We start from the raw sequence: 22,934 nt of genomic DNA, 5'->3' as shown, positions 1-22,934 counted from the left end.
AATTTATATCATAATACTTAAATTGTAATCAGTAAAAACTTTACGAACCTTAAAAAAATATTGTCTAAGCTCGATAAGTTACTACTTTTATCTCTTATTTAGATCAAAGTATGTAGACATTTTTAAATCTTTTAAATCTAAATCTTTTGTTTAATAAGGTTTAATAAGAACTTGTTTGAAAAATTCTACTAAAAAGTGAGTAAATCTTTCAACTAAACCTGGCCATCATTCAAAATACATGATACTGGCTATGGTCATACCTTTTTTTAAATAGATTAAAACTTTAAAATCTAGTTTACTTTTTATTTACCTATAACAGGATTTTTTTTAATTACTTGTTTTTTTCAAAAGATCATATATGGCAACTGTATACCTTTATCAAAATTTGTATTTTTTTCAACATATGATTTTTTGTAATATAGTTTCGTTATATAAAAAGTTCAAATCTAGTCAGCATATACTTATAATTTTTAGACCTTAAGGAAAAGTATAGTTTTATTTATATTCACTTAACTTTTTTTCACCTTAATCAAAAAGTTACGCATTTTTAAACTAAACATATAGCTTGATCTAGTTAAATAAGCTTACCTATGTAAGTATGCCAAACTATTGATATTACATCGCAAGGTGTACACATCTGTATTTCACTAATCTCAATTACTAATATTGAACTGATTAACTATTTAAAATATTTAAAAAGTTTATCGTAGATTAATTATGACGAAATAATACAAAATTTTACCTTGTAACTTACTATACGTTAATTTGAATAATCGTACACAAACTAAATATAAAGCAATGTTATAAAAATGTTAGAGTATAAATTATCTTTAATAACACTATTAAAAAACCCTAGTTATATATAAATTATTGATTTATTCTTCAAAAAGTCAAACAATATATATAATAATATAAAACAACTTCAAAATGTTGTTAGTGAAGTTTACTTTAATAAACTTTTCAGTATTTAAAAAAAAACAGTTTTACTTATATAACTAACTAATTAAGCACAGTAATATTCAAGAAACCTGTTTACTTAATAGTAAAGGTACATACTACTTGTAGTATACATGAAACTGAAAAGTAGAAACTTTTTATTTTTCAACCTTTTCAAAACTAATTTGTCATGTAGTCTTAAAAATTTTGTACATAATCTATGTTTGTAATTTTTTTTATTTTTTATTTAAATCTAGCCCAAAATTAGATCTAATGATTTTTTTTAAACTAAACTAAAAAACTCCTTAAATTAAAGTAACTTTTATATGTGATTTTTTCCATGATGAAAAAGGTTTATCTTTAACTTGATAAAGACGCAAACTAATCACACACTTTTATAGTTTTGTAAATTTACACCTTGTTTTTTTTGTTGGCGAAGTACAAAAATACTTTAAATTTAACTTAAATCTTTGTTTTTAAAATTCAAAAAGTTATAATGTCTAAAAATAGCTATTTCTCTTATTATAGCAAAAACAAGTTTAATTGGTGCTACTTAAAGTCAGATGATTTTATTTCTTAAAAGATTAAATTAGTTTAAATCATTGTCCGGATTAAATCTAGCTAGGGCTATTAGAAATTTTAGTTTAGAAAGTATTACAAAACTAACTTTTGTATCAATTTCCAGTTCGAAGCATATTCTAGTTCATTGTGCAATATAATAATTGCTATTTAACAATTTTAAAAATAAAATAACATCTTTATTTTCTTCAGTTTGGTTGTATGCTGTTTTACTTTTGAAGTATTTATCCGCTTGAAATATATCAAAATAGATAAATGACTTTTAATAACTTTACTAAGTTTCAGCAAAAGTGAATTACTTAAACGTTGTATCTAATTGTCAAACATATTAAATTGTAACTCGCCAATAGTACCGAAAAAAACAGAAACGTTAACTTACTTCAAATCTATCTCCAAAATGAATAGAGTTTAACTTTTTAAAACAAAAAAAAAATAAGTTTTAAAGTACTTCGATTACAAGAAATATTTATTTTAAATTTTTTATAAGATCATCTAAATTTATAAATAATTCTGAAATTTTTCATTTTTTAACCGGAACTTTTTTTAACCATTATTTAAAGTCAACTTTGCGTTGTTTGCAGCAAATTTTAAAAACTAGCAATATGATCTATGTTTAATCAAGTTTATAAGTTCAGTAAAAAATGTTAAGCATTTAATTTGAAAACAAGTTTATTAAATGGTAGATATAAACAATATGTTGAAACCATACTCAGATAATTTAACATATTTTTTAAAGATAAAATTTTGTAAATTTCTAAACTTTGAATTATTGAAATGCAAACACTATCAAAGTATAAGTTCTAAGTTCTTTTTTTACTCGGTTATTAAAAAAAATTCTATTCCTAATTCATTGTTGACTCCATCTTTAAACCAAGACATTACTGCTTAAAACTGTCTAATTCTAACTATAGCATAAGTGATTCAGTTGACACAGCGTTTTAATTTTTTAAATGTTTAAAATTTAAAACTACTACGATCTTGTGGTTTAATAAGTTACTAATACTGAAAAATTTAATTGATACATTTAAAGTTTGTGTAACTAAAGTATAACAGTAAAACTATATATTTGAGTAATTCATTAGTTTTATAAAGTCTTTCATTGATAACATTTCTTATTCATTTTAAAACAAAATAAAACTAAAGAGTACAAAAAAAATTTTTTTATTTAAAACTTAGTTTACAAGATTTCTTCGAAGTTTATTGTTTTTATATTTTTTTAATAGTTTACCATATATAATTGTATAGTTTGAATTGTTTATCAATTAAAAAATTACTAAAACATACAAACTTTTTCAAAACACAGAATAAACTATTCCAAATTATATACATTTAATAACTTATATGTGAATTCTAATCAGTGAATTTCAATTATAATTTAAAAATTTTAGATAAACTACTTTACTTATCAACAAAATGTTCTCAGAGAACTTTTTCTCACCAAAACTTTAAATATGTGGACACAAATCTCTATCTTACAAGGTTAGAAGTATGTCGACTGAATTACTTAAAAGATTGGCATGGTCTTGGAAAGTTCCAAGTTGATCTGAGGGACTTCTTGCTAAAAAAACAATTGAATAAATAAATTTCAGACAGTTTGAGTTAGGGATAATATTCTTATTTGTTATACAAATATAATGATATAATGCCTTTTATCTAAAGATAGTCCTTAATAAGTTTGTTGATTAAGTTCTAATGGTTTTGATCCAGTCTAGATTGTGCAATTACTATTATGTTGTTATTGTATTTTGACTATGATTATAAAAGTTATCTAATAATTTTACATTGTTTTGCATGAGTACATTTACTAAGTTCTTAATATATTTGTTTAAATAAAGTTGAATTACTAAATAATTAACTAAAACTTACTGTTAAAATATAAAACTGAAATTGTGTTGGCTAAATTTTGCATTAACTTTCTTTTATAAATAAACTAATACAAAAAACAGTTAAGTTTATTTAGTTTTAGTTAAACCTAAAGGTATATATAAAAGTATTTTTTTGAAGTAAATAAAAAGAGTATTTTATTTTATAGACGCATATAAGTTTTACTGTTACGATTTTAACTAGTTATTACATCTGAGTTTAATATTCTAGGTGAAAAATATTCTATCAGTAAAATGTTATCTATTTTCGTGATAAATTTTTTTTTTGTTTAATCAAAGTGTTTCTTTTTCACGTTCTGTTTTGTAGTTCTTTATGTATGTTTTTTATTCCTTCTCGTTCTAAAAGTAAAGTTATAAAAGTTATTTTTTTTTGTATCTAAAAAATATTTTGAACTAAAAAAGTAGTGTGTAGGTTGGTGACCGGAAGGTATTTCTATGTATAGTATATCAGGTTCTTCGATTATATTTTTGAGCATTGGTTTTTTTATCGTGTTCAACAAACTTATAATCACTTAATAGTGCATCCTCGCTTACCCGGTTCCTTGATAATCCGGCCGGTTTCAATCAAAAAGTTAACTAAATTATTGTTGAAAAAGTCAATGTTTTCACTTTAAAACTGGAAACCGATATAAATTAAATTATTTACTGGGTGTTTTTTTTTACATTAAATTTATTTAAACTTTATAATAGTTTCGTTTTATTTATTTTTTTGTCTGTTTTAATTGTTTGGTTAGTTAAAAAACAAAAATTTATAACCTTAACAGAAAAATTAGTGTTTGTTTTCTTAAATGTATTGCGTATTATAAAAAAGGTGTATTTTTTTAAGAAAAACGATGTTTTGTTCCTATCCGGCCACTATTATAAAAAAGTTGCCTAACATGGCCAGATTAGCTAGGAAACACTGTATTTAGGTTTATAATTATTAAAAAATTGCCAGGTATATATACTTCATCAACCAAAACCAATGTAAGTTTTAATTATTACACTCGTTTTACGGATATTATTTAGTTATCAGTTAACTATACATTTTTAAACTGGTTTCAATTTAGTTTTAAGCCTTATAACTTTTAAAAAGTATTAGGTTAGTTTTACGATGAGCTTTAAATAACTTGTACTTAACTTTATAACTTGTTAAAGTTTTTAGCATTGTTAAAGTTATAACAAGAATCTAGTTATTTTGTATTTAAAATTAAATAACTTTAAAAATCTAATTAGATTTTTAAACTTTGGATCAAAATAAAATCGCATTGTAAGAAAAATTTTAAGACTTTAGCTAGCAAAACACTTTTTACTGTGACCTATTGATAGGACCGTAAGCTCTAAAGAAGACAGTAATATTTAACTTATTTTCGGAATAGGTTCACCAGATGACATCAAACCAAGTAACATCAATATGCATACAAACTAAGTTCTAAATAATATTTTCTTTTAATTTATCAGTGTCTTTAATAAAATTAAAATATCTATAAAAGTAAAATACACACTTCCTTATTTTAAGTGACTTTTAAAAACAGATGAAAATCTCAAAAGTATCTAAAAAAAAATTTCATGTTTAAATATCTTTGTGATGATGAATAATGTTTCCTTTACGCAAATCATTCTAAAATATCAACTACCAAACAACGCAGTATTTTCTTAAACTTACTTTAAAAACATGTCGTAAATTTGAGAGCACTGAACGTTTAGTTTAAAATCCGGTATGTATGTTTATTTAAACCAATGGTAGGAGTAGAAAAGGATTTTTTTTATTAAAGCTATTAAACAAGTAGAAACGATAATAGTAAAATATAAACATAAAGCTTTTAAAATAATAACAGTGAATTTTTAATTTGCAAAAAGTAATGTTTGTAAATCTCTGTTCTTAAAGAATAGAATGTTTTAAGTAGTTTTAAGAAAAATTTCTTGGTCAACAGAAATCTAGTAAAAGTAGTCTACATTGAAAACAAAAATATTCGCGGGCAGCAGTTGTAGTTTTTACTCTTCACAGAACCGAAGTATCTAGTGTAAATTTCAAATTAGCCATAAGTTGTACTTAAGACCTTTTACTCTTCATTTCTAACCTTAGAATATCTAGTGTAATTTTTACAAACTCCAGGCTCCGGTATATCAGGTGTAGGTGTCGAATTTTAACGGTTGGATCGAATATAAACTAGGCTGATGCAAAAAAAAGAAGCAGAGAGAGAGGCTGCAGGTAATCACACCGAGTCCTGCAGCTTGCACATCATCCATGATGCATTTAAGTCTGGGGTCGAGGCTTAATCATGAAAATTAGAAAAAGTTAAAAAAAAATCTCCATTCATTGTTTGATCACACGTCTGCCAGAAGAGACGCTTGTGATGAAACGGATTACATCCAGCTTCCCGCTGTCATTTTGTGACACAAGATGACTTGAATGAAAGCAAGTTGCTGGTAGGTTGATTGATTCAAACTTCAAAGGAAGAATATTTTAAATCAATTTTATCATAAATTCAGTAAAGTTTAAATGTGGAAGCATATGTACAGGTTACCTTTTTTTAGAAGAAATTTGCGCCAGAGGTAAGTCAGGCTAGTTTAAGGGCACTCAGTCAGGATAGTTTTTGGTCATTAAGAACAATTACTTTGATTATAAGAGTGGCAACCCTGCAAAAAGTCAAACTAAAACTAAATAAAGCTTAATCTTAATGGATGGAATGCTTATGCAGAGACATTTATACTTACTATTTGATAACTACCAGTAATACTTATTCAGTCAATTATTTTTTTCGAAAAAGGTAAGCTATCTGATAAACTCAATTAAATAGACGATCTACTGTAAAAAATACTAATTAGTAAGTTACCTATATATTTACATATGACATCTATTTAGTTTCAAGTAAAATTTAAAAATAGATTTAACACAATTCTATTATATAGTAAAAATAAATAAATAGTCGTACTAATTTTAATAAAAAACTTAAATGAAGTATCAAAGTTAGTCACTATTAATTAACAACAAACAGTTTTAGTTGTTTACGTTTATTCTTAAAACATTTGAGGCAAAAATAGATGAGCTTGTGCTACTAATGAAACACACAAAAACATAATTTATGTAACTATCAAGTTTTCAAGCAACAAAAGTACTTTAGTAAACAAGAGTAAGTACGAAGTAAACCAAACTTTAAACTTAAGTAAAATTTCAAAACATGAGGCATGTACTTATAGATAAGCTACTAATTTTGAAAACCAAAATAAAAAGGACGTAATTTAAACTTGATTGGGGAAAAATAAACAATTAAAAAAATACAATAATTATCTCAAATTAAAATTAACTCAGTAAATTTTACGTTTCGTTATGAACTTATCTGCGAAAAATACTAGCAATCTGGAAATTTGCCACTTTCATATTTTAAGATGTTTATAAGTAGTTTGTTCAATAAACTATATAAAATATCTAAGTGGCGAAAATATTGAGCTTTTCATTTGCAAGATTATTCTTTGCATTTAGAAACAAGTGCATTCTATCACAAAATTAAAAAAGATCATTTTAAGTTTAGAACCAATACAAACAATTTTTTAATTCTCTTCAAATTTGTAGCTAAATTGATTTTATACATAAAACGATGCTCTAACAGTATTTCTTTAAAGATGAATAAAAAGTACCAAAACACTGGTGTTATAAATTCTGCTAAACTTATGTGATAAATAAGACCACAATTTAAACCGAAATAATATGAACTGAAATTTTGAATTTCTTTAAGATATTGAAAAAAACAACATAAATTGTATTTTTACATTTGTTGTTTGTTTTCTTAATTTTTTAATTGTTTAAACGTAAAAATACTTACTTAAAACTTTTTTTTTACTATAAGTTTTAATACTTTACAATAGTAAAAAGTATTTTCTTTATGTATGTACAAACACTAAGGTTCAGTTTTGTTTAATTTTCTAACTTCTTTAAAAATGTGTGTAATAATCTAGTAAAATAACACTAAATATCTCTAGATTTCTAAGCATTTTAAATGTAACTACTTTGTAATGTTATAAAAAGTGTTAAAAATATTTTATAACTATTAACTATAACTTTGTTTTCATTTTAAAAGTTTTTATTTATTATTTATTTATCAAGTTAAAATAAAATACATCTGTTAAAACAATTTGAAAGTAATTTTTATACCAGGTTTTCAAAGCATCAAGAATCTATTTGGTTTTGCTGAATATTTCTGTTGAAATCTTCATCTTGTAGAGCATATTTAGCAAATTCTTCTCTGATTACTGCTTCAGTGTCATCATTAAAACTACAATCGAATAGTATAAAATATATGTGTTATTCTAATTACCATTAATAAAACACTCGTAAAACTACTTAAACTTTGCGAAAAAATAATTCTGCACACCAACAAAATTACTTTTTACAATTTTCAACTTACTGACAGAAACAATTCGGGATATTTTTGTAACAAAGAAATAAGTTTAGTTATGACAATTCTTATAAAGACCAGGATTTTTAAAATCATAAACTTAAATATCTAAAACATAGTAAAAAATACTTTACTTATTTTTCAAAGTTAACGTTTGATTTTAAATAACCTTTTACGTTAAAAACTGTTTACTGTTATATTGTTTAATCAAACAACAATATTTAAACTAGGTGGAAATTAAAATACTATGAAATAAATGTTTGATATTTTAAATAAATGTTTACCTTAATTTACAAAAGACTTATATAACAAAATTTTACAAAAATATCATCTTAACAGTTATTGATAACTACATATCAACTAATAACTTCAATAAAAAGGTAAACAATTAAAAAAAAAATTATAGAATGTTTCAAACTATTCACATTTTTTATATGTAAGTTACAATTAGTAAAATGAAGTCTTGATTATAAAAAGTACAAAAACAAACTTATCAATTGAATTTTCCTGCTGATTTTCTTCGGAAACCAACAATTCATACTCTTCATTCGCATACTTAATCCAATCACTTCGCTCCGTCAAATCGTTCCAATCCTGTTTAATATTTCAAGAAAAAAATAGGTGGCGCAACAGAAGTGGAAATAATGTTAATTCTAATTCAAAATATTGTACAGAGCATTTATAAAAAGAAACATTAACAAAATTGTTCTTATTCAGTTTGTAATTAAAGTTCGCTTTAACCCTGTGGTTCATAAATATTTTGAAAACTGTTAACATTTAAAAACCGAAAGAAATTATGTGTGCATTAGATTAGCGTTTCCGAAAAAAGCACAGCTTCGCATTAGTAAACACAAATTATCTTAACTTTGCGTGGAAAATTAATAAGAGACAAAAGTAGTTTAGTATATAAAAATATTTAAAAGAAGTTAACAGAGCTTAATAATTTTGCGTATAAACATGTTAAACAATAACAGAATATTTATATTTATAAAATATGTTTAGCTAATTAATCTAGTGATGTTAAAATTAGTTCTTAATCAGCTTACTACTGATAGCTTTTGAAAAGTTTAAGGTTTGTTACATTATTTTTGGTAGACCTTTAATTGTTTAGCTTCAAAAAATTTTAATTATCGTTTAACCTAATTACTGATATTTACTAACTAATTACTTTAACAATTAAAAATAAGATGATATTTATCTTTTGTGAAATACCATTCTAAATTAAAAACATATTACTAATTAGTATAGCAAAACACTCTATGCAGAAGTGTGCACATTTATTTTTTTAACAAAAATACACAATGTTAATCAGTTTAAAACAAATAAAACAAAATTACAAGAAAACTATTATAGCTAAAACTTATACAATAGTAATTATGTTTAGTATAAATAGACTTAATTTCAGAAAAGTAACTATATACTACTATACATATTAATTGTTAACTTACTTTTTGAGGTGCAAATGGATCTTTTTGTTCATGTTCAAGATATTTTTCAATATTGAAAAAAGTATCAAAGAATATTTTTGCCTGCTTGCACTTTTTAAGATCGGATAAAGATATTTTATCACCGCTTGCGGGCTTTACCATGTCTAACATCTGTTGCAATGAGATAAGAAGTATTGAAATTAAATGTACCGCTTTATTTATAATTTTGAAATCAATTTGAAAGAAGTTCACTTTTATTTAATTAATTATATTTATTTTGATTATTCAAACAGATCAAATCAAAAGAGTTACTATCTATGTATTTTGGTTACTGAGATTGAAAACTATTACCGTTTGTTATGTTGTTTTGTCTTATATTATGTTGCATGCAAATAAAATTTATTGGATCAAGTAAAAAAAAAGACTCCGGAAGTTTGAACAAGTAAAAATAATGAACCCAAATATATTTTAGTAAATATTGACCCCGTATGGTCCACTTTGGGAAGAGTAGTTGTAAAATATGCACGAGGGGTAACTTTGGCACGGATTAAAACTAATTTATTTTACTTTTACTAATTAATTTTCTACTTCAACTTTTACCCTTAAACTTTACCCTTGGTCGGTTACTTGTTTTTTATTCATTAATTATTACTTTTATTAAGCAAACGTTTGATTTTAAGTTTATTAACTTTATAAAGTAAAAAAAGACCCCAAAAGTTTAAACAAGTAAAAAATACGAAACCAGAAAAATCCAATTTATTCAGCTTTTGTACTTTCTTTAATAATTATTTTTAATTTGCATTTGTATCAGTTTTAATTAATAACTTGTATGTCAAAACCATTTAAAATGGTTCTTATTTGATAATATAAGACACTCCTAAGCAAGAGAATAAGTTCAGACCACAATTCCCCCCCAATACAGTAATACAAGCTAACAGAACTTTTATAAACAGTAGCTAATACAACAACTTAAAAAACTTTAAAATTTTTAGTAAAAATAGTTATTTATCTTATTAGTCAGAAACTTTAAGTTAACAATAAATATTTTACTACTAAATACTTTCAAGTCGGCTTATTTTAACCCGAGGACCAGTTCTGGTTTATAATTAAATTTTACGGACTATGACTTGATTGTTTTTATACAATAGTAAATAATACTAGAAATATGAGAAATGCATATTGTCATTTTAAAGACAAATAAATTATAATAAAACTCTGAACAAGCTATTACAAAGATTTGGAAATTCTTAATATACTATAGTGTATATCTAAATATATGCGGTTAAGATTTAAGTGGTTAGTTTTGTTAAAAAATGTTATTGATAATTAACTATTTTTAAATTTTTGTTTTTTATACTTTAGGTTTAACATGAAAAGTTTTTTTTTTAGCATGAAAATTAAGGCTTAATTATGCTAATAAAAAACATTTTTTTGTTAGCAACATACTATGAAAAAATATAAAAAAGTTTTATATAAACATTATTCTCATTATGTTTACAAAGTTAAAATAGTTAAACTAAAATTAAAATATCTTAAGAACTAATTTAAATCATGTAAAGATTAAAAAACTCTTAAAAATTTTGTATTGTTTACTTACTAGTTGATAATAGATAAATTTTGTTCTAAACAACCTTACTGAGTAAAAGATTAGCCTTTACACTGATATTTCGCGAAAAGAGCTACCATTTCAAAAGTTTTAGTTTCTAAAGTTTTAGCTGCATTACAAAGCTTTAGTTTTCCGTTAGTTTTGATTTATAGTTCAAAAAATCTTTTTTTTTATTAAGTCTAAAAACAAGTTATTTTTCAACAATTTTATAAGCTTTTACTTTTTTAACTTGTTTATGACTTATAAAAACCTTTGGTAATACTTGATAAGAAATTTCGATTTGAGTGTGACAAAAGTACATATTTAACAGGTAATGAAAGGAAAAACTAAACTATAAGTTTTAAAGACTACAAAAACTTGACTTTTTCGAAAAGTAAGTACCTTATAACATGCTATATTTTGTTATTAATTTATTGCTATGTCTACCTTCATAAAAAGCTAAGAAGTTATCAATTTTTAAAGTATAGTTTTTATTTTAATTTGTTTTTATTTTATTTTTAATTTACTCTTTTTTTTGATACAAACTTTAGCATTTCAAGTTTCCACCCGGAGTTAGATGCATATAAAGAGTTATTTTTATAAGTAACAACATTTTATATGTTAGTGTCTTAACTTTCATTTAATAATATTTTTTTATTTCGAGCCTTTAAACACTTTATATACTAAAACAGACTGCACAAAAATAAACCTTGAAAAGATTATTTGTTGTATTTTAGCAAGAAGTGCATTGCAGAAAACTATATAGATACTAATTAATTTGGCAACACAATGGTCTTTGTCCAAGAAGTTAATAAGCTTGTTAATTGACATAAACGTTGTATTGTCTTAGCAGTTATAAACTACTATAAAGCTAATTTATGAGAATCCGTTTTAATTAATTAAATAACCAAAAACTATAAAACAAATGAGCCAACAATAAAAGTCAATGACAGATAAAGTTTAAAATCTTAAAATACAGGGTTGCTAAAGGTTTTTTGTAAATTTCTTCCAGGTTTTCAAAAAACTAGTTTTTTGGTCCATTTTAAGAATAAAACTGAACTTAAGTTAAAAATACTTCCTTAAATAGTATAGCAACATTGAAAAGATACTTTAAATGTATTTTAAACAAAAAATATTATTAATACAACAATTATTTTATCTTTATGAGATATTTATTGTATTTAATCGAAATTTCGTTTTTTAACATGTAAAAGTAGTTTAAAGTTTTAGGTTTTTCTAAAATATATTTGTGTAAAATTCCAGGTTTTTTTTTAATTTCTCAAAAACCAGGCTTTTCCAAGTTTTTTTAGCCCAAGTTGTCCAACTCCAGGTTTTTCAAAGACTCCAGGTTTTTTGGCAACCCTGTATATATACAACCAAATCGCTAAAATATAAACAGCTAAGCTAACAGATTAAAACTCGACTATATAGATAAGTGTTTAAGATATCAGTTTATAGATAATCTTACACAACTTATCTATTAAAGCCAGAGGCTCACAATAAAAAAAAATTGAGATATTGTATAATATTAGTTTCAATATCAAAAATATGACTGTTTTACAAAATTATTGATACTGTAGTTTTATTTACTTAGTATTTACAATTTAAAATAATTTTTGAGTGAACAAGTTTTATACCTTCGCTAAAAAAAATTGAATCGATGTATACTTTTTTCCTGGTTAGCAAAAATTCATAGTAAGTAGTGCTACAAAAAAGTTTTACAAATATAAATAAAAGTATGTTTAATTTTTTATTACAATCATTATGAAAGTTAGAAAACGCACTATTACACATTAATTTAAGTATTATTAATATACTAAATACCATTTGCAACTAAAAAGTAAAATAGTTTTATTCATTATTAATTCGAAGCTTTTCGTCTTACTTCCATAAACTTTATTAAGAATAAAAGATGAGTTAGTAATTAATTTCGCAATAAGTTTATAACTTGTAATATTGTGACGTAAACGATAGATATTTTAGACTTGATTAGATTTGATTAACTCATCTTTTATTCTTGATAAAGTTTTATGAAAGTAAGACGAAAAACTTCGAATTAATATGAATAAAACTATTTTGTACAAATGGTATTTATTTACGACAAAAAACATTCCAACAATAACACATATTAAAATAATAACATTTAACTTTTTAAAACCTCTAATTGTTTTAAAGCTAACCTGACATAAGCAATCAGTAAAAGGTAATGGTTCAATTTCGAGTTGTTCTAGTTTATTTGCCTGTTCTTCATAAAAATATTCCATTTCGTACATGGAGATATACCCATCACCGTCAAGATCCATACACCGGAACCAGTACTCAATACTGGATATTAGTTATTTAAAAATTGTTCAAATCTTTAAAATAAACGTAGATGATGAAGGTTAAACAAATAAAAACAATTTATATTTAGTTTTCAAAATGCTAAGCTAAGCTTTAACATAACTATACATATTTTTGTACCTAATATTAAAACATACTACCTAATTAAGCTCTATTGTAGCCTATGTTAACACTTCATTATAAAATAAAACTATTAAAAGGACCAATGTATTTTGTCAGGCAATTTTACATAATGCTATTAAACAATATGACCTTTTTTATAAGAATTAACATCATTACAAAAATATAAGTTTTAACATTAAGATTTTATTTGCTATAAATTATAATTATGTAATGAAACATTTTATGCAAAAAAATTGAAGCATCAGGATTAAGATTTAAAAGTGTAATACCTGGTTGACGTAGTTTTATCCTCTTCACTTATGAGGAACCACACAAAATCTACGTATGACATTCTAGAAAGTTTGTGATTTGAAGCATCCCACCTAGTTACGGCACCACATAACAGTCTATCTACCAATCGCATTGGCAGTGCTGTTATTAATGAAATTTATTTTTAATTTAAAACTTAGTTAAAGTTGATAAACATTGTAAGTGAAAACTGTATTAATCATAAAGTCTAAGAAATTAGAAATAAAATATACACGAATTATTTTTATCTTGTTTTAAAAGCTGCATTTTAAAAGTCTAGTACTTGTGTTGGGTTATTACATGGCAATTCAATTTCATATAAAATGTTTAAAGGGCCATATCTCAAAAAGTTATACATATTTAAAAAAAAAAACTTTTGTAGGTCTTAATATTAAGATAATAATGGAGAAATAATCTTTAAAAGAATTACAAAATAAGAAAAACCGTAACAGCTAAAAACTACTATAATTTACTAAATTATAAAACTTATTTTAGCCATATCTCAAAATGCTATTTAAATTCTTAATAAAGAAAAATACTCATGTAAGTCTAATATATAAGATTATGATGTAAAAATATTTTAGGTTTTTATTATTTACTAAAATAGGTAAGTAACAATAACTCATAATTATTATATACAGAATTGTGAGAACATGAATAGTCGTGCACCCCTTGGGTAGATTCTTGTGTACTTTAACATAAATAGTTAAAGCCGTTGAGTTAATTTTTTTTTCTTTTATCTCAAAAAAATTAGTTTAATTTTTCATAAATAAAAGTTTATTTGAAATCTCTTTTAACCTAACATTTTTACGTTCAAATACAACAAGGGTTTTCCAGTAGATTTTGGCTATCAGCGCGCACAACTAGTAAGAAGGCAAAAAGCAAATAGGTAAACAACTAGTAAAGGGGAAATTCTAATAAAAGGAGAAAAGCAATTATTTTGTAAATTTGTGCCACGTGTGCGATTATGAAAATGAGTTTGGAAAACTCTGATACACAACGATCAAACATAATGATGTTGATTTTGAAAAAAAAAAATACACGAAAAAACATTAATATTTTTTGTATTTATATGTTTAAACAATAAAAACCAAACTATCTACAAACCTCCGTTAGCATGTCTACTGAGGTCGAACTTGTCTATTACTAGATCATGATCTGTATCCAGCTCCCAGAACTTACAGTAGACGACGTAGAAATGCTCATATGAGAAGTAATCCGTCACTGCATTGATGTCCTGCTCTTCCGATAGCAAATCCAACACCTGTGCGAGAAAGTAGTTTTTTCAGAGCTTGTGATTTGCTAAGCTTTTATTTAGAAGTAAACTTTCTGATGGGCAACCTCTAAAAGCTATAATGTTTACAAATATGTAAGACAATTTTAATGAATACTTTTAATAGCGTGATTGCAGTTTCTGAGGAAAAATACTCCATCTTTATAAAACAGAAAAAGTATTGCAAATTTTTTCGGTATAAAAATAAACACACTTGGCATATGTCATTCTTTAAAAATAATTAATTCAACATAAAAATTATACACATAGAGTAACAAAATTTCAATCGAACAAAAATAAATAATCATAAAAAACTTGTACAAAAATATTTGAAGTTGAGCATTTTTGTTAAAGGTGACCATTATTTGTTATTACATTTAAGATGACTAAAAAAAATCACTACAAATCTAAAATATATTTTATGGGAAAAGTAATTATTATTTTTGCAGCTAACACTAATATATGGCTTATAATGTGCTATAAATACTTTTATCAAATGAAACTATGAAATCACCAACAAATATTACATTTTTATATCACTCATCATAGCCACCTTATGATATGCTAAAAAACATTTTGTTGCATTTTCAAAAACAAATATATGTTAAGTTTTGTGACCATTAAAGTTTGTTAAAAGATAGAATTTTTTCAATCAAAAATTATTTATATTAACTTTAATAAATTAGTACATAAAAACTAGTTATTTTTTTATCTCAGGAGTCCTTTTTGAACAAAACGACGTTTTGTAATAAACTCTACCTTAAAATGTAGTAGGAGTTTTAAATGTACTAAATAATGTTATATTGATATTTAGAGGAGTAACTCAAAATTTTTAAAAACCATTTAAAAAAATTATTTCAACTTTAACACATACTTCAATAACTTGAACAATTTAATAAAAATACTTTTGGTATTAAATTTAGAGCTCATATAACATATTTTAGACTTTGAATAAATTTTTATACAAAAAGCATTTGAACTGTTTGATTTTTAGGTCTTCATGTTACAGTATTTTTAAACATTAGTAATTATCAGGAAGAAAAAAAAACTTAAGATAGACAACAAACTTGAATAAAATTGCTCCTTTTTAGTTCTGATGTTGTAATTTGTCCTGACCATGACCTATTTACCACATAGAATATTCTTGCAACCACCTATCATTTACAAATTGAATTTAATATGAGTTATACTTAAATTGTTTTACAAATTATTGATTGAAAATCAGCTTAACAATACAAATCAGTACTTGCATTTTCAATGCTTGAAACTTTTCAAGTAAAATTAACTAATTAAAATAATAAAATTTAAACTGTGTTAACTAGTAAGATTAATTTTACTGTAGTTTTTATATGTCAATCAAACTTGCATGCTAATAAATACATGACTTCTACATTTTTTTAATACTTTTTATTTAATAGTTTAAAAGTATAGTGATAAAAGTATAGTTTATAGCTTCAATTTAAATACTTCAAACTAAAGAAAATTTAAAGCAAGAAGGTAAAATATAAAGGTTGAAAACTTAATAAAAATATACTTTAAGATTCAACAACTTTGTGCCAACTTGGTCTTTAAAAATAATTATTCTTGTTATAACTTTATAGCCTTAAATATTTTTTGTCAGAAACATTTACGAAATATTTCTTTAATACTAGAAAAAACAAGATATAATAATTTTGAATTTAAATATATTTTTATATATGTACAAGCGGTAAATGTTGATAGATATTAACAACTGTTTACTTACAGTATTAATATATCTGGTATGAAACTCTGGGGCATCACGGAGAAACAGTAGTCCTGGATGACACTCAACTATATCCTGTGAAGAAAAACATGTCAATAATGACTGATAAACTAAATAAAGTTTGGGAAAGAGAACGTAAAAAAAAAAACTTTACTTGTGTTGCTTAATACTTACTTTTCCAAACGGTCCAAAATATTAAAACTTAAAAACATTTAACAAAATAAAATAAGATAAACTTAGCCTGCACAAAAGCATAAGTGTGGCAATTGCAAAATAAATTAAAATTATATAATACTTGACGACAATGAAATAAGAAACAGCTATACGAGTTCAAACATCAGACAGCGGAATAAGTTACGAATATATTTAATTCATGTTGATCTCACTTTAATTCTACTACACTGTTTGTTCATTTAATCGCGTACAAATTTAGATCAACAGCTATTTTAAGTTGAAAAAACTTAACTGCAGATATCCTGTTTGTTTTAAAAATAAACTTAGTTATCTTCACAGTAACATCATAAAACTTAACAAAATGTGTTTCTTACAACAATATTGAAAACAGTTATCTTCTGAAATTATAACATTTTTTTTACAATCATTTATAGCTAGTGCAATGCCAATAAGTACGGGTGTAAAACTTTTAAATTACAGAACTTTGTGGTTAAAATATAAAATAAAATCTTATATTTGTTACAAAAACAAAATTAGTACTGATAACAATTTTATTTAATACGATTTAAGCTTATAGAATAAACATATAGATGTCTAAATAATCAACTTTTAATTTATAAAATTTGCTCCAATAAATGAAGATAAAAACTAAGCATGTAATAATCTAGCTTTTAGTTTTCTATAGTCATAAGACAAAAAATTGGCACTAATTCTTTAAACGCGGTTATTGTTCTTAATAACTAAATCCAATATAAAAAGAAGATAATTGGCATAAAATAAAACATCAAGCAACAATACTTATAGTTCTACATTTTGCACTACTAATTAATATAATTTTGCATACTAATTGCTAAAACTCTTCTTCACAAAAAACAGCTCGCAACCTTAATCTTTTCTTTTTTAATCTAATCGTTTTTATTTGAACAAAAACTCAACAGAATAAAATTTAATTTTCTTAATATTTTACAACCCTTCTTTAATATAAAAACAACATTTTTAGTATTAAACATTTTGTCTGTTAAAATGAGTTTGATTGAAATTTTAAAGGCTAATGTAGTAAACAAAACTAATGCAAAAAGGTAGCTTTCACTTAAATAGAACTTGGCTTAGGTTTTAAACACTTTTTAAATTAGATTAATGCTTTTACTATTTTTTTAAAACTATTATATCGAACAAAACTTTTCTAAACACAACTAAAACTTAATTAATTGTAACAAATCTTCAAAAGCTATCCATTTAATATCTTAGATAAGCAATGATCTTACATTTTAGTCAGTTGTTAAAGAATAAATCTAAAAAATAAATTGTTTAACAAAATATATTTTAGCTCATGCAACAAAAAGCTTTGAGTCAGTTAAAAGTAAATTTTGTTTTATAGAAGCTACCAGATACTTTTCATGGCTAAAATATTCAAAGATGATCTCTTAATTTAAAGAATATAAAATTAAAATTTGTAACATGATATGGCCGTCGAAAGTAGAATAGACAAAAAGACTATTTTGGGCCATAGAAGAGTCAACTTTGTTTTTTACAATCTAATCATATTTTTTAGTTTCCTATCTTATCTAAGCTATTAGACACTTTTAACTAATAAACAAAATTCAAAGTAAATTCTGAGGCACAAGAGATCGAAGTCGGTGAATTTATAAGATCCCAATAGAAGTTACAAAATAAAAAGCATAAAAGAATTTCACTTAAAATCTATCTTCTTAATTTTTCTGTTTGTTTTTTTTATCTAAAATGTTTGTTATTCAGTATTCAAAAAATTATGACTAGAATTATTCCGAACTATTTAAGGAATGTTTGTTAAAAGTTTGAGGTATATAGCTCAAAAAAAGGAGATAGATTTTTTTAAACTAACTTTTTTAACTTTTCGATATATTGAAGATGAAAAATTTGTAGTTCATAAGTTTGTACCTGAAACTTGTTACAAAGTATTTACATCTCAAAAATAAATAAAAGTTAGTTTATTTTATGAAAAAACTGACATAATGCTTCACAAGAATTGATCTTAATTAGTAAAAAATAAACACTAAAACAACTTAAATTGTATACTTAATATTCGTAAACTATGATTTTTATATACTGGAAATATTTATTTATCTAAAACTATGTGGGAAAATTTTACCTTTATATAAGTAGTCTTTCTTAATATTTATAACGCTTACGAACATAGTTTGCTCAAAACTATCTTGTAAGTGATCAACTTTAAGCAAACTTACTACATAACAAAAAGTTTTAAAAACTAAACTAAATGTCTACTTAACTAAACTCAACTATTGACTATCACGTGTAACATTTAAAAATATACCGACCATAGTACAAAATTAATTTCAAAAAAGAGATACTAAATGTTTTCAGATACTGCTTATATTTAGAAAATTACAACATAAATCTAATATAAAATTATAGTAACCATACTTACGGTGCAACTGAATGGTTTTATAGATAGTATAACTTAGAATAAAAACACAAGTGAAACTAAAAACAACAAAAAAGGCTGGAATATAATTAATTATAAACATTTTAACCAGTAACCAACACAAACAGAAATTACTTTGTTAAAAATGAAAACTTGTAGTTTTTACCTTGTGTTTAGGACTTTTATAATATTTTTTTTTTTACATTAATAACATTACTTTGTTGTTTTTAGATCTGAAATAATTTAAACACTTAATACATGTGATCGGTAAAAACTAACCAATAGCAAACATAAGAAATCGTCGAACTCAAGAAAGTCGTTTTCTTTTTTAGAAAGCATTGCTACAAGTTTAGAACATTTGTCGTGATTTGATTGACTGACTCTGAAAAATTATAAAACTTTAATGAATTATTTTATTTCTAAATAAAAGTTTTAAAACAAAATAATTTAAAAGCAAATTGAAACTTCAGACAACTTTTTTTTTTAATTTAGCTAAAAACTACATTTTATGTAAAACTTTTAACAAGTGTTAAAACTTTGTGTAAACAACTGTTATGAATCATAACTATTTTGGGAAACTAATGTAAGATGTGTAATGTAAAAAGAGAATTAAAACATATCACATTACAAACTAAAATAAAATCTTTCATTAGGAATTTGATATACTTTAAGGTTTTTAATTGTCAAGAAGGTGTAAAAACTGTAGTAACAATTGAAGGTTCGTCTTAAGAAAAATCACATACAAAGTTCTTCTAACGCCTAATTAGCTAAAAAAAAAAAGTAATTATCACTTAGCTTAACTTAATTTGGATTTAACCTATAAACTGAATGAAAACAAAATAAATTAAACCATGACCTAAATTAAACACTTGCAGTCCATTTTGTTAAAGTATTACTTATTTAATAATAAACTTCATTAGGTAAGTAAAAGATATAGTGAAAATTGATTAAAAAATATGACTATTCGACATTTATGCAGAAACGATACAAAAAGACCTTTTAAACTTTATTCACAATTTTACAAAAATTTAATACATTAAACGGTTATGATACTTATGTATTTTTAACTTAATTGTTTAAAATTATATAATAATAATAATGTTAATAATAATAATAAATACTAGTTCTTACATTACACCTTTATTGACGTTATTACGAACGTGTTAAAATAATAGAATAATTCTTACACGTGAATTGTTAACAAATTTGTTTTTTTTTGTACATTTTTTATTAAAACAGAGAGTTTATTAACATTTGCTTAATGTAAAATTCAGTTGCAACTCTAAAAAATCTTTTAAAATTAACAATAATTTTTTAATTGTTTTTCTTCTAATCATGTTACAAATCATGCAGAATATGACAAGGAAAACTAAATAACTTTTAAAGAAAGTGTGATAAACTAAGTTAGCCAGAGTTTGTAAGATATCGATATCAATATTTCATTTAAAAAATTTATTTTAAATAAACACAAAAAATATTTTAAAAGTAGATTAAACAAACTCCAAAAAAATTAATTAGAGTAGAAAACATCTACTTCAAAAGTTAATTTAACATGCATAACTATATAGCTTAGCAGACAAGTTCGAAAAAACTCATGAATACTGCACTAAAATTTTAAATATTTATGCTCAACTGTTCTTTGAAAGAATAATACTATTCTGTTGATACAATTTTAAAACTTTTGTAATAATAGTTTATCTTTTAATTTTTTTAAAGATTGTTTAGACAGTTTTAAAATGATTCATTGATCGAACAAACTAAAATACTTGTATGGAAACTTTATTGATACATAAGTATACTATATTTATTAATATAAACTTAAGGTATTAATTTTGATAAGAGAACAATTTATAAGTTAGTAGATTTCTATTAAATTATTAAATAGATAAAGTAAATATCAAACGAACATTTTCCACATGTTACACACTTCATCTTTAGAAACTGTACTAGTTTCTTCATTAAGACTAGCAGCTTTAAATAATGCAGATTTCCAATAACTTGTCAATCCACAAGCCTGAAAAAAATATATAATACAACTTATTTAAAAAAATAACTAGCAACACAATGTAAACTTTAAACACATCAAAAATGTGGGTAGCTGTCAAAATTGCACGAAGATACTTTTGCAAGAAGGGTCACTTTTGCACGGAGACATTTTTGCATTGGTTGAATTTTTTTTTTATCACTATTACTCCTAACCCTTACCCTCAGCGGTAACATTTTTTTTCTTTTAATCATTTTTTTGTTAATTTTTATTTTATATTATCACTGTTACCCCAAACCCTCGGTCGGTAGCTTTTTTTATTAAATAGTTTATGTTTTTTTTTTCGAACAGTTTTTATTAGTTATTTCTTATTTTTACTATCACTGTTACCCCTGACCCTTACCCTCGGTCAGTATTTTTTTTTTTCAATTTATCCTTTAGTTTTTTTCTGTATTTTTAATCTTGTGCAAAAATGTAACTCGTGCAAAACTGACCCTTGGTGCAAAATTGTCTTCGTGCAAAAGTATCTTCATGCAATTTTGTTTTCGTGCAATTTAGTTCTCTCGTGCAATTCAGACCGGCCCCAAAAATGTATGTGCTTAAAATTTCTTTATTGTAAATCAAGTCATTTAACAGTTATTTATTTGTTATAGGTTGCACCATATGCTGCTGTACTGAAAAAAACGCTGTTAAATAATTAAGTATTTAAATTTGTTTTTCAAAAATAACAACTATTTAATGTCAGTTATGAAAAAACTTTTCCTTTACTTAATAATATATTTAATTTTTGTGTAGTTAATTCTTTATCCAAACTTCAATTTTTTTATTTACTATTGTTTAAAAAGCTTTTCATGAATAACTTATTCTATTGAGTATACTTTTATTAAAAAGATTTAACTTTTTAAGAATTTCTTTAAATACAAATTAGCAAAATGACGTAAATTAGAAACTTTTCTGAAAAAAAAACTAGTGGCTTTAAGATAATATACTAACGATTGCTACTGGTTCCATTTCTCTAACTGTCAGTCTGTCTTTTCCAGCACTTTTGTAGATTTCATCTATTTTATTTACTGCTTTCTTCAGTTCCTCGTCGTATCCTGTATTAGTAGATACATATAGAATTAATATAACTAAAAAAGTATTTGAAGTAAATTATAAAAGTTTATTAACATTACAGAACGTTTATGATAAAAAAATCAAATAAAAGCAAATTAATAACTATAGGATTTATACTAATCATATAATAAACTAAATTATATTATAGTTTTACCTGAGACCTCAAAGTAAACTTTTTTTAAAGTCAACAGCATACTTAATAGTTTAGTTAAAAATTAGTCAAATTGTTTACCTATACTATACAATAGAAAATACATCAACTAAAAAGTAGGTAAATATTATGGCATAATTAGGTTTTCAAAGCGGCTAAAAATAGTTAACACAGCTATTATGTCTTAAATAAACAACATACTCCTCTTTATTGCAAAACAAAGGGATTTACACATACTTAGAAACGTATGAAAATTATTTTAATTACATACCTTTCAATTAAATATATGTCTATAGAAAACCTGGTTAAAGGCAAAAAGAAAAAAAATAACCCTTTTTTTTCGGAGGTTCACCTTTAGGAAAATAAAATCTCGGCAATTCTTGTTGAGCTTTTTCATTTAATTGCAATGATTTGCTAGCCGATGAAGAAGAAACCTAGAAAGAAACATATTAAAGTACTAAATTAATTTACAAAACTTGCTTTTTGAAATGTGTGTTCACTGCAAGTAAAAATGGACAGTAAGACAAAGA

General features: G+C 24.1%; 2 protein-coding genes across 3 annotated transcripts in view; both read right to left on the bottom strand.

The window, feature by feature from the left end:
* LOC145833358 (sushi, von Willebrand factor type A, EGF and pentraxin domain-containing protein 1-like) overlaps positions 1-5,627 on the bottom strand; it is a 48,912-nt gene extending 43,285 nt beyond the window's left edge. Inside the window, exon 1 of the mRNA XM_082940538.1 lies at positions 5,600-5,627. Coding sequence (XP_082796664.1) covers positions 5,600-5,627 — 28 coding nt within the window. The remainder of the gene's footprint in view (positions 1-5,599) is intronic.
* A 1,443-nt stretch (positions 5,628-7,070) lies between these two features.
* LOC145835271 (serine/threonine-protein phosphatase 2A regulatory subunit B'' subunit delta-like) overlaps positions 7,071-22,934 on the bottom strand; it is a 37,485-nt gene continuing 21,621 nt past the window's right edge. For both annotated transcript variants that reach the window (XM_082942844.1, XM_082942843.1), the window contains 12 exons: positions 22,736-22,838; positions 22,131-22,234; positions 21,061-21,167; positions 19,433-19,535; positions 16,558-16,632; positions 15,881-15,967; positions 14,648-14,804; positions 13,522-13,663; positions 12,967-13,111; positions 9,223-9,372; positions 8,265-8,368; positions 7,071-7,651 (listed from right to left, as the gene is read on the bottom strand). In XM_082942844.1, the coding sequence (XP_082798970.1) occupies positions 7,546-7,651; positions 8,265-8,368; positions 9,223-9,372; positions 12,967-13,111; positions 13,522-13,663; positions 14,648-14,804; positions 15,881-15,967; positions 16,558-16,632; positions 19,433-19,535; positions 21,061-21,167; positions 22,131-22,234; positions 22,736-22,838 (1,383 nt within the window). In that variant the 3' untranslated portion in view covers positions 7,071-7,545. The remainder of the gene's footprint in view (positions 7,652-8,264; positions 8,369-9,222; positions 9,373-12,966; positions 13,112-13,521; positions 13,664-14,647; positions 14,805-15,880; positions 15,968-16,557; positions 16,633-19,432; positions 19,536-21,060; positions 21,168-22,130; positions 22,235-22,735; positions 22,839-22,934) is intronic.

The sequence above is a fragment of the Thalia democratica genome, chromosome 4, assembly GCF_965202585.1.
Source record: "Thalia democratica chromosome 4, ktThaDemo2.hap1.1, whole genome shotgun sequence".
Lineage (NCBI taxonomy): Eukaryota > Metazoa > Chordata > Thaliacea > Salpida > Salpidae > Thalia > Thalia democratica.
This window is presented reverse-complemented; position numbering and strand designations above follow the sequence as displayed.